General features: G+C 39.5%; 1 protein-coding gene across 7 annotated transcripts in view; it reads left to right on the plus strand.

Moving 5' to 3' along the window:
- Positions 1-15620, plus strand: part of MTUS1 (microtubule associated scaffold protein 1) — a 173062-nt gene that overhangs the window by 80300 nt on the left and 77142 nt on the right. For 4 of the 7 annotated variants that reach the window (XM_039256311.1, XM_039256312.1, XM_039256313.1 and 1 more), the window contains exon 4: positions 9240-9401. The exons of 2 other annotated variants lie outside the window; for them this stretch is intronic. In XM_039256311.1, the coding sequence (XP_039112242.1) occupies positions 9240-9401 (162 nt within the window). Of the gene's footprint in view, positions 1-9239; positions 9402-9430; positions 11374-15620 lie in introns of those variants that run through there. One more of the 7 variants, XM_039256318.1, reaches the window with a different exon arrangement.

Genomic DNA, 15620 nt, shown 5'->3' on the forward strand with positions numbered 1-15620 from the left:
GTTAATTTGTATGGTTTTGTTCTAAACCCTTTCTAATCCAATCTTTTTTCGTGTGCATACGCGTCTGTGTTGATCAGTGGCATGATATTTAGGTAATCATGTAATATGTGCCAGCATTTTACGTGTTCTAAGTATTTTAAAAATAAAAACTTAAAAGATCCCTGGGTGGCTCAGTCGGTTAAGCATCTGACTCTTGATTTTGGCTCAGGTCATGAGCTCATGGTTCCTGAGTTCAAGCCCCATGTTAGGGTCCTTTTTGATAGCACGGAGTCTGCTTGGGAATCTCTCTCTCCCTCTTTCTCTGCCTCTCCTGTACATGCACCCTCTCTTTCTCAAAATAAATAAACATTAAAAAATAAAAATGGAAACTTAATCTTGAAAAGAACCTATGAAGTAAGTACCTCTATAATCATGTCCACTGTTTTTTTTTTTAATTTATTTATTTTTTTTTATTTTTTTTATTTTTTATCATGTCCACTGTTAATATGAGAAATACAAGCACAGCGAGGTTAAGTAATCTCACAGCCAGGGTGTCCTGGAGCTGGGTTCAAACCCTAAGCAGTCTGGCTCTGGATTGTCGGCTTTTAACCCCAGCATCATTCATACTCAGGTTTTAATTTTTTTAAATCCAGTTATCTTAACACCAGAAATAAATGCTTTAATTTATCTGAAAACTCTTCTTTCTCCTATTCTGAATTTTTATTTTTCTGGGGTTTATACACCAGTTTATTAATCTGTTAATACAGTTTTATACCAATAATAGACTATTTTTCTGTTTTATAATATAACTAGTAGCCTATCTTCCTTCTTAATTCATTTTTTTATTGTGATAAAATAAGTTACATAAAATTTACCATTTTAAACATTTTTAAGTGTGTGGTTCAGTGGCATTAAGTCGATTCACTTTGTTATACAGTAAGCACACCATCCCATCTCCAGAACTCTTTGCCTTCTCCAACTGAACCTCTTTATCCATGAAACACTAAACCTCTCTGTGCATCCCCCAGGCTCTGGGACCACCATTCTGGTGTCTTGGAATCTGACTGCTCTTGGGACCTCCTGTGAGAGCAGTCATGCAGTATTTGTCCTTTTGTGAGAGGCTTATTGCACTTAGTATAACATCTGCAAGTTTCATCCATGTTGGAGCCTGTGTGAGGATTTCCTTCCTTCTTAAGACTGAAAAATATTTCATAGTATGGCCACATTTTGTTTACCTGTTCATCTGCCAGTGGATACCTTGGGTTGCTTCTACCTTTTGTTTATTATGAGTAACACTCTGGGTATTATGAATACCTCTTGAAGATCCTCCTTTCGTTTATTTTGGGTGTATGCCCAGAATGCCAGTTACATTTATAATTTGGGGGGAACAGCCAGACCATTTTCTACAGCAGCCGCACCATGTTACTCTTATACCAGCAATGAATGGGGGCTCCAGTTTCTTCACATCCTAGTCACCACTTGTTTTCTGTTTTGTTTACATAATAGCCTTTCTAATAGGTGTGATGGGTCTCATTGTGGTTTTGATTTGTATTTCCCTAATGACCAGTAATGTTGAGCACTTTTTCATGTGTTCTTGTGGCCACTATATGTTTTCTTTGGAGAAAGGTCTATTCCAGTAGTTTGCTCATTTTTTAAAAAAATCATAGTTTTCTGAGTCGTGGTTGTCTCATTTTTATGTTCCAGAATTTTCGGCTATTCTTACTTTAATTCAAATTGGTTATGAAAAGTTCTTCCAAATCCCACCTGAAAATAATCACATGTGGATTTAGATTGGAATACCATTCAATGAATATATTAATTCAGAGAAGAATTAACATGTATATTTACTTAGTCAAATCTTTTATGTTCTTCATTTAAAAATTTTTTCCATAACATCACTTATTAATAAAGGTGTGGAAGTGGTGCATACATGTACATGTCTCTGGGAACAACTACTTATTATTATTGCTAAAGTAAAGGATCTTTTTTGTTTTCCTGCTCCATTGAAAACCTCTTGATTGTTTTTATAGTAGTGATTTTGTAAGAAGCTTACCAGGTTTATTTAAGTAGTTTTTAGACAATAACACTAGACCATTGAAGCTAAATTTTCTAACATCTACATTAGTATTGATGGGAAAACTTGGTCCTTTTGGGTTAAGTTAAAATGAACCTGCAGCCACAGATTTGAGTAGAATTTATTTCTCCCATAACTTATTATATTTTTATCCCTTTGAGTAGACTTTAGTTTTGTAATAATCCCCAGCTACTGTAGATAATTAATGCAAAGATCACGTTCTCTACATAATTATGCCAAAAGAACCCAAGTTATAATTATAGCTATAAATATATTCTCATGTTTTATATTTTAACTGTGTCTATCTGTTATTTTTTCTTCCTGACTAGTAGTTGATGACCCTGCCTTTATTGATGTCTTTTGTATTTTACAAAATACAATAATTTACATTTTAAGTTATGTATGTATTAACGGGTAGCTTATATGTTCCAAAATGACCTCCGTAATTGTTTCATTGTCTAGTGAAAATTCCCACGGCCTCTAGCGCTAACAAGTGCACTAGCCTTCTAAGTTGTTCTCTGATTTCAAACTCTTCCTGCTAGTTGGTTACACAGTGGCCACCACTTGACCAAATTCCAGGGCAGATGCCAAGAAGCTACAGTCGCCCACCTTCCTCTCTTCGCAGCATGTGACATGAGGGTAACTAAGGTCTAAAACTCAGCCTGGAATTTAATGCCATCCTTAACAGTAAACTGTCCACCTCTCCAGCCTCATTTTCTTTTTCTTCCACATGCCTGTGCACCTACTAAGCCGTGCAAACCACAATCGTGTAAAAAATTGTGACAGGCATTGAGGAGGGCACTTGTTGGGACAAGTACTGTGTGTTGTATGTAAGCCAATTTGACAATAATATTAAAATTTTTTTAAATTTTAATGAGATTCAATGTATTTTCTAGCGTTCATAATTACTACTGTAAACATCTGGTAATGATTTCCATAGTAAGATGTCAAGTGTTTCTAGCACCCTATACAGGTGCGCTTTGCAAATTACCTTACTTTGCAGTTACCTCAGTATGTAAGCTAGTAAATACTTGAGTAACACAACCTCTCCTGTGAATCCACTGTCCAGATTTTTATTAAGATCTGTGTCTTCTAATAAAGGCAATCTCGTAGTCAAGGTGCTTCTTTGTTGTTGTTGTTGACTCATTGACGCATCTTCAGAACCTTTAAATTTCATCAAATGTAAAGAACAGGGCATTTTTTTCAATGCTCAGTAATATTGTGAAAAACACATTGAAGCTGAATTCATTCTAGTCTGGCTGAGAGTTCAGAGAAGAGAACTTGCTTTGACGGGTGGATGTTTCTGTGGCTTGGGAAGCTGCCCTCATTACTTTGAAGGTGTTTTGTGAGTAGTGTGGGACCCACCTTTTTTCTCAGGCCTTTCCTTAGGGAACAGAAGAAGCCAGATATGTAGCGTAATCTCGCAGCTCCAACCTGTGAATGCCCTGGGAGCTTTCTCCTGGACAATGAGTCATTTAAGTGTCAGAACAAAGGACTACCATTTGGCAGTTCATTCTTTGGTATTAATTTCCATTCCTAGGAACGTACCATTATGGTATCATGAACTTTCCAGGACCTCAGTTCTGTGTTTTCATCACAGCCTTATAAAACCATCAACTAAGCCATTGATTTCTTAGCTGTTTTTTTTCTTAGTAAACTTAAAATGAGTAAAAATTACCTAATGTTTGCAGAGGCATAGGAATCGAAATGGTTAGAATCTACTTACTCTAATTGTTGATCCAATTTATCCTTCCTTGGTTTCTGTATCTGTCTTGAGCATCTTTTAACTGGTTAAATATTTGACTCCACTGACTTTAATAATATTTTATTAGTTTTTATGATAAAATATGCTTATTGAAAAATAAAATTGACACAAAGCAATAAATAATATAAAGTATGAAGGGAAAATTGCCCATTTCTGCCTCTTTTCCTTCTTTTTCACTCTTTCCCACTGTGCTATATAGGGTATAACAGTCTCATAAAATTCTGGAATTTTTCAATATGTAAGTGAGTGTAAATTTTAAAAATAGGGTAATATAAATACCTTTTTCAATTAATAAAGCATTCTGTTGGATTTTTAGTTTTATAAGGTATTCCTCAATGATGTTCTGTTGTTAAATACAGTACATCTAATCAGATTTTCCAAGGTAGGTATCTAAGTAAATTGACTGTTGATGGGAGCTATACTTAAAATCCAGTAGACTCTCTGTGTTACTATCTAAGGCCAAGTGCAAGTGTTTACCCTAGACAAAAGATGGTAGTAATTACAGGATCAAAACAAATCTATTGTCTCTGTGTCAGATTATGCTAACAGTGTGAGCTTAAAATAAACTATCAACGCCAGGGCTATGTCTGTAGGTAGATGTTAAAGCTTCATGGTTTACATCTGAGATAGGTCAGATGCTGTGCAGTGAATACTGCCTCCTGGACTGTGAGAGCAGTCCTGTAAGGCTTTGATTGTGTAAGAATTTGGTGGTTGGGTTAGTCTCTCAGCCCAATATTGCCTTGTCTTCCCTTTAATATTTTTTATGATGTGTGTGTGTTACTATTTCTTCCTATGAAGTCCACTTACAGGTACTTTAGATCACCTTTGCTCCTAAGTTAAACATTGGGCTGGTTGGTGAAACAGTTAAATAAACACCTTTGTTTTATCCCCACTTTACCATTGCACTAAGGGAGCCCCCCTTCTAGAAGGAGGAGCTCAATTTGGCCTCCAGCCTGATGCTTCTTTCCTTAACCATGATGCTTCTGTTCTGTGACATATAGAGGGAACCCTGGGCTGGTGGTAAGTTGCATGCCTCCCAGGCTTCACTGTCACTGCTTTAGGCGTGTGACCCGAGTAAGCCGTTTGACTACCCAAGTAGTTTTCTCATCTATGAACTGGGAATAGTAATGTCAATGTACTCTTAGGATGATTATGTGTTTCGAAGGGCTAATCCTTTTGTAAAGGAGGCTTTGTTCAGGACCCTTAATGCCCATTAGACAGACTAATGATAGAATGGGCAAGACTTACTAGGGTTACAAGTTGTCATTAGGTGGAGGGGGTGAGGCTGGGTGGGAAGGACCTTTAGCCTTGAGAATGGGATATAGGGCAGGTCATGGGCATTGCAGGCTGGCTGGGGAACTTCGCTTCTGGTGCCAGGCTATGTGTTGGAATCGGAAAGGGTGCAGGTCTATAGTAATTCTGAGCCGTGCTGAGAAGTGCCTGAACTTTCGATGCTATTAGAAACAGTGCTATGAAACATCCTTTCTGAAAAACAAGTTGCTTTTCCAAACTTGTTGAGCCTTGACTGTACTGTGGCTAGAGCCCCAAAATTTTCACCTGTCATGCACTCAGCCTTGCTCATTGTTTCTGATGAGGAGGAGGGCTCCTCACATGTTGGTGCTGTAATTTAGTAAATTCGTATTCTAAAGATCTGTTTTTCTGTACCTCCAATGGCAAGTCAAACTGATAGCTAAATGTAAATTTAAAAATCAGATTAATATTTGAATATCTATTACTTGCTAATTATTATAAGGACTATAAAGATGTTTCCTTTTATCTAGTTAACAGACTGAAGAGTCTATTAATATTAACAAAGGACACATAAGCCTGTAAAAATTAAGTGCTTAATGTTTCCGTGTAGATGATGAGAGAAGACATGATCAAAATATATTTACTCTCGGCCTTGGAACTTTTTTTTTTTTCTTTTTGAGGGGGAGAGAGAGCATGTGCAGGGGAAAGAGAGAAGGAGAGAGAATCTTAAGCAGGCTTTATGCCCAGCATGGAGCCCCATGCTCATGACCAACTGTGAGATGATAACCTGAGCTGAGACCAAAAGTAGGATTCTTAACTTGTGACTGAGCCACCCAAGTATCCCTGAAAAAAAATTAGTAGCTATTACTCTGGTCAGTATAATTTTACATTTTTTTCCCAGCTTGATTGAGTTAAAATTGACAAATAAAATTGTAAGCTCTTTCAATTGTACATTGTGCTAATTTGATAAACATTGTAGAAGGATTTTAGTTACGGAGTTAATTAACCTATCTCCCATGTCACATATTTCTCTTTTATTGGTGAGGACATTTCAGTTCTACTCTTAGCAAATTCCACTTACATAATTCAGTGTTCCCAACTAGTCACCATTGTACATTAGATCCCCTGACTTTATTCTTCTTATGGCTGAAACTTTTTCCCCTTCAACCAACCTCTCGTTATTTCCCACACCTTACTCTTGGCCTCACAATAAAAATTCATTCAGCAAATATTTATTAAACCCCACCATGCTAGAAAACTAGGTCCTGAGGGATGGAATGGGATCAGGTACCATTCCTGTTTGCAGGGACCTTGGAAAGTAGTGTGAGAGCCCTCCTGACACAAATCCTGGGGTGGAAGCAAGTGTGGGTATGGTAACAGAAGATGAGGCTCACAGGACAGTGACCTGGCAAGAAAGGCTTTACAAAGTTCTGATTCTCAACAGGGCTTTCCGTCCCCTACGTATGTAGGTATATTTTAACATATCTTGTTGAAGTGGAGGTTGTGATTCGATATGAGTGGCAAGGATTTAAAGGTCAGCTTTGTAGCCACCAGGCAAGATAGGGGACTGCAAGGAAAAGAGGCTAGTGCATTCTCAACAATGGACATTAACAGAAGAAGAGACTGAAAAGGCCTGGAGGAGTAAAAATAAGGGGTGTGTGTGTGTGTGTGTGTATACAGGGACGGGCATGGCAAAGCATAATGGGGGAGAAGTTGGTTGGAATCAACCCTAGGACTGCCATATAGGTCTTTAAGTATTAAGAGAATCAAAAATAAAATAAGATCATCTTATAGGTAATGAGGAGTCACAAATTTTAGATTGGGTCATGACCTCTTCTTCACGTTCAGGAGTTTAACATGATGGAGTTACAAAGGATGGAAGGACTTTAGGAACCTATACAGCTGTTACAGCAAAATATAAGGGACAGATTGAGGATTTGTAGGATTTAGATTGAGAGGAAGAAGACCTCTTTGAAAAGAAAGGATGTGCCTCGTGAATCAGAATAGTACCTCCTGGTAGAGTGCTTGTGTGGCTCCGTCATTTGAGCAACCTCTTGATTTCGACTCAGGTCATGACCCCGCAGTTATGGGATCAAGTCCCACATCCGGCTCTGTGCTGAGCATGGAGCCTGTTTAAAATATTCTTTCTTTCTTTCTCTCCCCCTCTCTCTCTTCCCTGCTCATGCACTCACACACTTTATCTAAAAAAAAAAATATATATATATGTATGTATGTATGTATCTCCTGGTGTCAGAACACTACATTATTTGTAGCAGAGCACACACCAATGTAAAAGAATAGTGTGTGAAAATTAATAACAGGAAACCTGACTCAGGTGGAATCAGGGGGAGCTCTCATGCCTTACCACCACTTTTTCCATAGTAATCCCAACAAAAGACACTAACCTTGCAAGTGGATATTACTTTATTATCTCAGTTGGAGGAAGGAAGGCTCCCTCCCCTCTCCCCACAGCAACAGCCCAGCCAATGAGGGCCAGTCCCACCTCAGCCAATGAGAAGCCACTCTCCTTCCAGCTCCCAGTTTATTCCCCTGAACTTCTTACTTTCAACAGCCTCCCCAAATTCACACGGTCCTCTATAAAAGAGCATGCCTCTCCTATGTTTGACAGACTTGCCTGGGGCTTTGCTGTAGCTTGCATGTCTCAAATTGCAATTCTCTGCCATTCCTGAATAAACTCATCTTTTGCTAATAAAATAACTGACGTTTTGATTTTTACGGTTAAGAAGTACAAGGATGAGGCTGGAGATTGGTAGAGTTTTAATGTGAGTGACTTTAAATGACAGATCTAAGGAGTTTAACCTCCTTTTTTCTCTGTTAAGATGAAATCTCTATGAGCAATACAGCAATGAGCCATTACTTCCCAGAAATACGGTTTCACTCACCCCGGTGCCAGTAAGAATATGTGACCCTGCTGTTTTTTATGTAAGGTCTTTTTCAACTCTTTATAGTTTTGTTGTGGAATACTCGTAACATGGAGAGTCTTTGTGCTAGATTATATGGGGACCTGGGGGGAAAAAAACCAACTGCAGTGTTCTGAGGTTGGGGAAAAGGAAAATTGGAGTTACAATTAGCCTAAGTAGGGAGAAGGGTATCCAAGTGTCCAAATTGAAATATTCAACAAGGAATTTAAAATGCAAGTGGCATTGGTATTTAGAAGGAGGATAGGCTACAGGTGAGAATTTGGGATTCATCCACACGGGCAAGGATTGGAGTAAAGTAAATAAAGCAGACTCTCTAAGAGAGGTGGGGTCCATGAGCATCATAAAGATTGAACTTGGGAAATGCCCGTAAACTGGTGGCAGGTATGAGTATTAGGATAGTGTGGTTTCAAATATGCCAGAGAAAACAAAGCCTACATAGTTCGTTGATAAGGTGGAACACTCTTGCTGCAAGAAAGAAAAGTTTGGAGTGAAGACCATTTAAGTTTGGCAAATACGCAGTAAAAATGAAGAGATGAAAAAAAGAATGATAGAGCACCACCTGGTGGTAGGCATTAGATTTTTTTTTAAATGAAGTTTTTCATCCTTATATTGAAATGTTCTTTCTGTTTTGGTTTTTAAATTTTAATCTATTTTTTTAATACAGTAGCCTAGTGTGTGAATGGATGAATTTGTTTACTTTCTAATTAGTGGTGTGGGCGGAGCTTTGATTTCAACTTTGCCAAAAGCCCGTACGTCACATGGCTCTTTAGATCCGTCTCCATCACATGAAGACCTGCATTAATTACTTCAGGTTATACGGTTAGAGCTACCCTTCACAGGTCCCCATGGTCTCATCATCACCTCTGAATTACCAAAAAGAAATAATCAAGTCTATTTAAAGATTTCATGATTCTGAATATTTAGTTTGTGTTTTAACTCAGTATATAGTACAGGAGTTTAAGTTTATAAGCTTAAAGCTTTTGGGGTGCCTGGGTGGCTCAGTTAGTTAAGCGCCCGACTTTGGCTCAGGTCATGATATCATGGCCCATGGGTTCGAGCCTCACATCAGGCTTTGTGCTGACAGCTCAGAGTCTGGAGCTGCTTCAGATTCTCTGCCCCTTCCCCACTCATGCTCTGTCTCTTGTAAAAATAAATAAAAACATTATTTAAAAAAAAACTTTCAAGATGAATAGCAGTAGAAACTTTTTTTTTTTTTTTTAATCCCAAGGGAAACCTACATCCTTGAAAGATGCACAGCCGTCTTGGGTGAATTTGCTTAGACCACTTCCTAAACGCAAAACGTCTTTGAAAAGTTCTGCTCTGAGGAGGACAGGAAGCGCGTCCTCTGTTGCCAGCATCCACGGTGATCTGAGCACTTACAGCAATAACTGTAAGTCGGTTTGACGCCAAAATTCACGGGTCGTTGAAAGCATAGTTACAAGGAAAATCTAATGTGCTACAGATAATTAACAGAATTCTGATTCTGCAGTTTAGGGGAAAATGTGAATACTGCTTCTCCTTTGAAATGCCTCTAAAAGTTTGGCAGGAAGAGCAAATTCTTTAAGTGACATTCATTTCTGATGGACATGCTCTGAAACAGAGAAATATTTGTGTTGAAGGCACCCGGTATGTTTTCTGCATGGAAGATTCTCAAGTGTACCATCGGAAGCAGTGGTGTTTTTCAGTTTAAGGAATGAAAGCAGTGTAAGGGCTGTTGGAACCCACCTGGATATCAAAATGAGAACTTGTTTGATTTCTTTGTAAAAGACTATATTTTGCAGATGCGTGTTTTATAATCTTATATTCTAGATGCTAGAGTCCATGTACTCTGACTAGTATAACTTGAACCCTAATTTTAAGTAATATAAACTCAGCATATTTCTAAAGTTTCCGGTTAGGATGAATTCTGTTTTCCGCGTATAAAACAGGCGAATCAGTTGAGCCATCTTTTTCATTCAGAGGATGTACTAGGGCTTCGTATTTATTTGCTCGCTTCCTTTTTAAAATTCCTTACAAAATAATTCACTGATTTATGACTTGGAACAGTTGTGGAGTGTCTCCTATGCTCGGGCCCCACAGTAGATGAGGGCAGGGATATGAGATGCAAAAGAGGTGGTCCTTCTGTAAAAGGTAGTTGAAGAGGATAGTTACATGGACAGCTAGAATGCTGGATGTCCTAAGGTTATTTCGGGTGAGGTGGGGAGGAGGGCAGCTCCCTCTGTTTCGAGGACACAGTGGAGTCCTAATTACTGAACCTGCTGTGTGCGGGCATTGCTGTGAGGTTGCCATGCGTTGTTTCTTTTTTTTTCTTTCTCAAATAAGTTGCACCACTACCCCGATTGTTTATATGAGGTAATTGAGGCTCAGAGAGGTTGTCGCTGGTCCGGGGCCCTCAGCCAGCTTGTGACAGAATTGAGACTGTGAATGTGTGAGGAGAAGGCGCCGAATTAATGAGCACATTTCCGAGAGGTCACTTAGCAGCACCAGCTTGTCTCCCAGGCTAGTAAGTAGCTGTGTGCCGGAACTCCGGGGATATTAAAATGTGTTTCTTAAAAAATGAAAAAAGAGTAGTATCTGCTTAGTGTTGCGATTTTAAATCTGTGGCATAAAGTCAGAAAGGTTTGCATGTAACCAGTGAGTCTCCGTGGATTTAAAAAGGAAGTTCACACGTGTATTATTTTAAGGTGTCTGACTCTGTCGGCAGTGTGAATTTTCAAAACAGACGACCAGAGAGAAGCGGCAGTGTGACCTCAGAGGGCCGGGTAGCAGTGGAATTCGTGACACTTGGAGGCAGACCTGTCCCGCAGTGCTGCCATCCAGCATTTTCCATTGACAGCCATGTTGACTTGGCCACCGTTTCAGTACTGTGTCTGACTCTCCGAAGGAGGTTGTGAAATGCTTTTGTCCGTTCCTTTTTTGTCCTGTCACAAAGGAGTCTCCCATATGCCCACAGAGCCCGTCTAGTGGCGATGTGTCCCCGTTGCAGATTCAGCATTCAAATCAATGAGTCTTTCTTAGTTTGATTTGCTAGCTGGTTTAATCTGTTTTGTGCTGTGCCTTGGAGCTTACAGATCTTTCCCCCCCTCCATTCTAATTCACTGAGAGCAAGCATGAGGGGTAGGGGAGGGAACATGGCTGCGGTTCCTGCCTAAGATTGCTTTGATCTTTTTAAATGACTGTACCAGGAGGATTTCGCAGTTGTACAGAGACGGAGATTTCTTCAAAAATATTTATCAATTCTACACTCACCCCACCGGCTGGTTCAGAGAGGCACTATGATGCTACCTTATTGACACTGCTGGTCCTGGGATCCTACAGCCTTTGTGTAGTTCCTTTGTTAGCCACGCTTACTGGGAAAAGAAGTAGGTCGACACTTTCTGGTTTGATTCTTTTCTTTGTAAGCATGCTTAAATTGTATTCAATAAATAGATGTAGTGTCTCTCGATTGTTATTTTTGTACCTTGTGGTTTGTTAATAGTAATACTTCTTTGGCATGTTTATGTTTCATTTGTGAATGGTTCTAACTAGAATCTGTTTTGTAATCTATTTTCTGTGTTTTCAGAATCTTAATTCAGTGGCATTGTTAACATTCTGGGCATGTGAAGTTACCTTATTATTGCCTTCTTATTAAAGATGATTCGGCCTCATTTGTGATTAAATAACCAATAGTTTTGTGTATGTGGTTTATAGTTGTATGAATACAGAAAAACATTTTCCTAGAATTAAAACCTTGTATCTTGGATTATTTTTTTCTGATATTACATGCAAAAACATTAAAGATGTGTGCCTTTTAAAGGTAACCTTACAACATGAAAAAAATCATTTTGAACTGAAATTTTTCTGTTCCTGGTCATAATGGGTCATGTGAGAAAATAATCTTTTGATCAGTGTTTTGATTCATACTGGGTTAAACGTTAAACCCCTTTAAAGAATGTGTTCCTGCTTTGTCTGCTTGTTTCTTTGTGATATGATACTGTTAGTTGTGTCATTTAAGAACTTCGGAGGTTGCATAGTGCTGTTGTAAAATTAACAGCTGGTTCTTGGTACTTCGGAATCCTATAGAAATACCATTGAGTTATAAAACAAATGACTAAATTAAGCTTTGGTAAGATGATGGATTTCTTTTATTTGGAGGTTTTAGCTCGTTCTTTGTATGTGTCCTTGTAAGCATAGGAAATTTATCAGTGATATTAGCCTGAAATATTGCACGATAGTCTCTGTCATATGTGCTCATGTATAGAGTTTAAACATTTATAAGCTCTTTCAGACTCCACTAAAATCCAGTTTTTAAGACCATTGGATAAAAACACATATTACAGGTCTTGAATAAAGTTGAAGGTTTCAGGGCCATTGTGTAAGTTTAGAAGGAAGTCTTCGGAGAGTTTAGAATTTTGCTCTGTTAGCAAATGTGAAATCCAAAGGCTTCCTTCTTCAGGTTGGCCGCAAAAAAAAAAAAATATTTTTGAGAGACCGATAGTAAGGTGGGAAATGTAAGAGATGCATACCAAAGCTGTTGGCACTCTTCTGGAAGTGGGAGAACTGGAAGGTGGGTAAAGAATCGGAGTATTCTTGACCTTCACCTTCATGGCCAGCCCCGGCTCAGCTGATGTGATACATAGAAAGGGCGTTTACCCCTGTCTCCTCTTAGTTTCCCTAACTCAGGGGAAGCTGGATGATCTTCTATCCTCTGAGCCCCAGGATTCTCACCAGATAAATGGGAGGGCTGTACCACATCATCTTCAGAATCCTTGTTTCTTCCACTTGGATTTTCTTCACTACAGTAAGATGGTGTCTAATAGTCTGGAAGGTGGGTGTCTGAGTTGTTGAAGAGATCAAGTTGATGAAAGAATTACTCTTATTTACCCACAGTCTGAGGACAAAGGAGTATTGCCTCACCTGCCAACACTGGTCAGTTGGTCACATGCACCTGGAGTAGAGTGTTGAAAGGTTTTCAGGCTGCATCTGGGTTCAGAGCCAAAGTTTGTGTTTGACTAGTGATGTCTGCCACTGGCGAGGAAGGGATGCGAAGCAGTGTATGTACTCTAGTCCTGGATTACACGTTTAATACTTATGCACATCTGAATTGACTATGTAATAAGAAAATACTATTATCTAGACTGGCATTAATTCTGTTTTCATTCTTTGAGTGTTTTTCTAGGGTATGTATGAGACATTCTTGTTATTACACAGTTGAGTAATTTTGCATTTGGAATCTGAAAGCGTAGACTTCAGTAGCAACTTGATTTCCAGCCAGGTGGGCAGATGATCTGGCACAGTGGGTAGCGTTAGACAGATTGACAAAAAAAAAAATTCGAGAAATAAGCAGAATGTTGGTTCTGTGCATATACATAACTCAATAAACGAAAACACAAACTGATGTTAACCAGATGCCAGAATGCAGTATGAAATGTTAGTATACAGATAAGTCTGCAACAATGAGAAGCCCTTCTGGGATAAGAAAATAATGCCTTCTGTCTAGGCTTCTCTGAGAATGTCTTCACTTTCTCCTGAGACTTTCTTATCTCTTTTACTCTTGTTTATTTCATTTGAATCCCATTTTGATCATGAGGAAATGAAACGAAGGATTCCAGAGAATCTACCATTCTGGCATATTTGAGGTAGCCAGGACCAAGAATCAAAACACAACAAGGGAGGTTCTGAATTGTGATTAAAGCTGCTGGGAGCTGGGTGACCACATGTGTGATATCATGTATTGACTCTACAAACCGTCACTGAGGGGTTGTGGCCCCTGCAGCACTGTGTCGAGAACTGAGGATGCACATGGCTTCAGTGGGACTATCACAGGAAACCCTTCAGTGTCTCCTCCTGTGTAGGGAAAAGCCGGTCCTGTCTCGTGTATGTGTCCTTGACTCACGCTGCTCCCCCACTCACCACACTTCACTTATTCTAACCAGATGCGCGGCAGTTCCCTGAGACACCAGGTGGGTGGTCTGCAAAATCCTGACACTGTCTACCCGAAACAGCATCCGATTCCGCAGGCTAAGGGCTCAGTCCTGCAAAGCTGCCCCTCCCCCCTTGAGATGACAGCTGCAAGTCCAGTTTTTCACCTGTGCTTCTCACAGCCCGGGTGTACTAGGAGGTTTCAACGACTCCTGTCTTGGATCTGGTAAATTTGCTCGGGCCGCTCACAGAACTCAAGTGAACATTGACTTACATTTGTCACTTTATTGTGAAAGGATATGACAAAGGATGCAGATGAACATCTGGGTGGGATTGACGTGTAGGTCAGGCTTACATGGCAAGGGCAGGGAGTATCTGTCCCCTCTCCAGGCTGCCACTCTTGGACTGTGTCCACCAATTCAAGCTCTCCCAGCTCCATAGTTGGGGATTTTTATGGAGACTTCATGGCATAGGCATGATTGATCATTAAGTTCGTTTTTAGCTCTTTTCCCTTCTGAAGAAAATGAAGGGTGGGGATCGAAAATTCCAAGAGTCTAATCATGACATGGTCTTTCCAGTGACAAGCCCCCCTCCAGCAACCCACATGGAGTCACCTCATTAGAACAAAAGATACTCCTTGTCACCTAAGAAATTATGGGGATTTCAGGAGATCTGTGTGAGGAATTGGGAGCAGAGACCCAACATACATTTTCTACTCTCTCACAGGTACTGAGTACCGTATTTGTTTAGTGAGGGGCCTGTGAGGGCATATGGACCATTTCCAAACTTGATTTTCAAACCCAGTCATGATACATAGATAAAGGGAGGCAGGTGAGGCAGTGGCCAAGTCAGGACCAGAACTCAGATATAACAAATTCTATTCCATTAATTGAAACTGTGATATTAATATTTTGTAACTTTTGCCACCAAGTGTTTATCATTTGGATGTAACTGAGGGGAGAAACTGTCTCAGGGGGAAACTGAGACACCATCACACCATCAGAATACCCAGTCAGCTGCCGTGTTAGGAACTGAAAATAGCAGACAGGAGAAGTACTTTCAGGAGATCATGTCTCATAGAGAAGTGCATCCTTCAAGTTGGGGTTTACTAGAAAGCAGCGCACCAACTGAAGAGTATTTAGGGAATTGAAAGATGTGTAATTGTTGGTCATAAAAATGTGTGCAGCCCAGCAGTTTGTCTCTACCATTACTGAGCTGGGAAAAAAACAAAGGCAAGAAGTGTGTATGTAGATGGTCAGAAGGACTGTGTGTGTGCACATGTGTAAGTGTATGTGTGTAAATGATGGTACCTAGTCAAACTCAGAAATGTTATCCTTCTACAGGAATTTTGACCCTCCCATGTTGTAAAGTTGATGATAGATCTGGTGCTGGACCTGGTGTTTACGCTGAGCTGAAGAGTGGTGCTTTGTTTCCAGGACAACACCTCCTGGATGACAGGGAGCCAAGGCACAGGACTATTATGTCTCTGGAGAAATTTGTCTTGGCTTTAGTGAGAAATCCTTTTAGTCTGTTCTATGGAAACTGAATTTCTTTGTGTTTAAAGCTTAGAAATGAAAAGTATGAATAACTCTAAGATCATGCAGTTTTCTATTAGGTCTGTAAATTAAACTCAACTTTTCAAAATCTGAATAGGTCTTATTTTCTGCTGGCTATAATTTTAAAAACATTTCAAGAAAAGACTAAAATC

Source organism: Hyaena hyaena, unplaced genomic scaffold (genome assembly GCF_003009895.1).
Source record: "Hyaena hyaena isolate Hyena2069 unplaced genomic scaffold, ASM300989v1 scaffold_562, whole genome shotgun sequence".
NCBI classification, from domain to species: domain Eukaryota; kingdom Metazoa; phylum Chordata; class Mammalia; order Carnivora; family Hyaenidae; genus Hyaena; species Hyaena hyaena.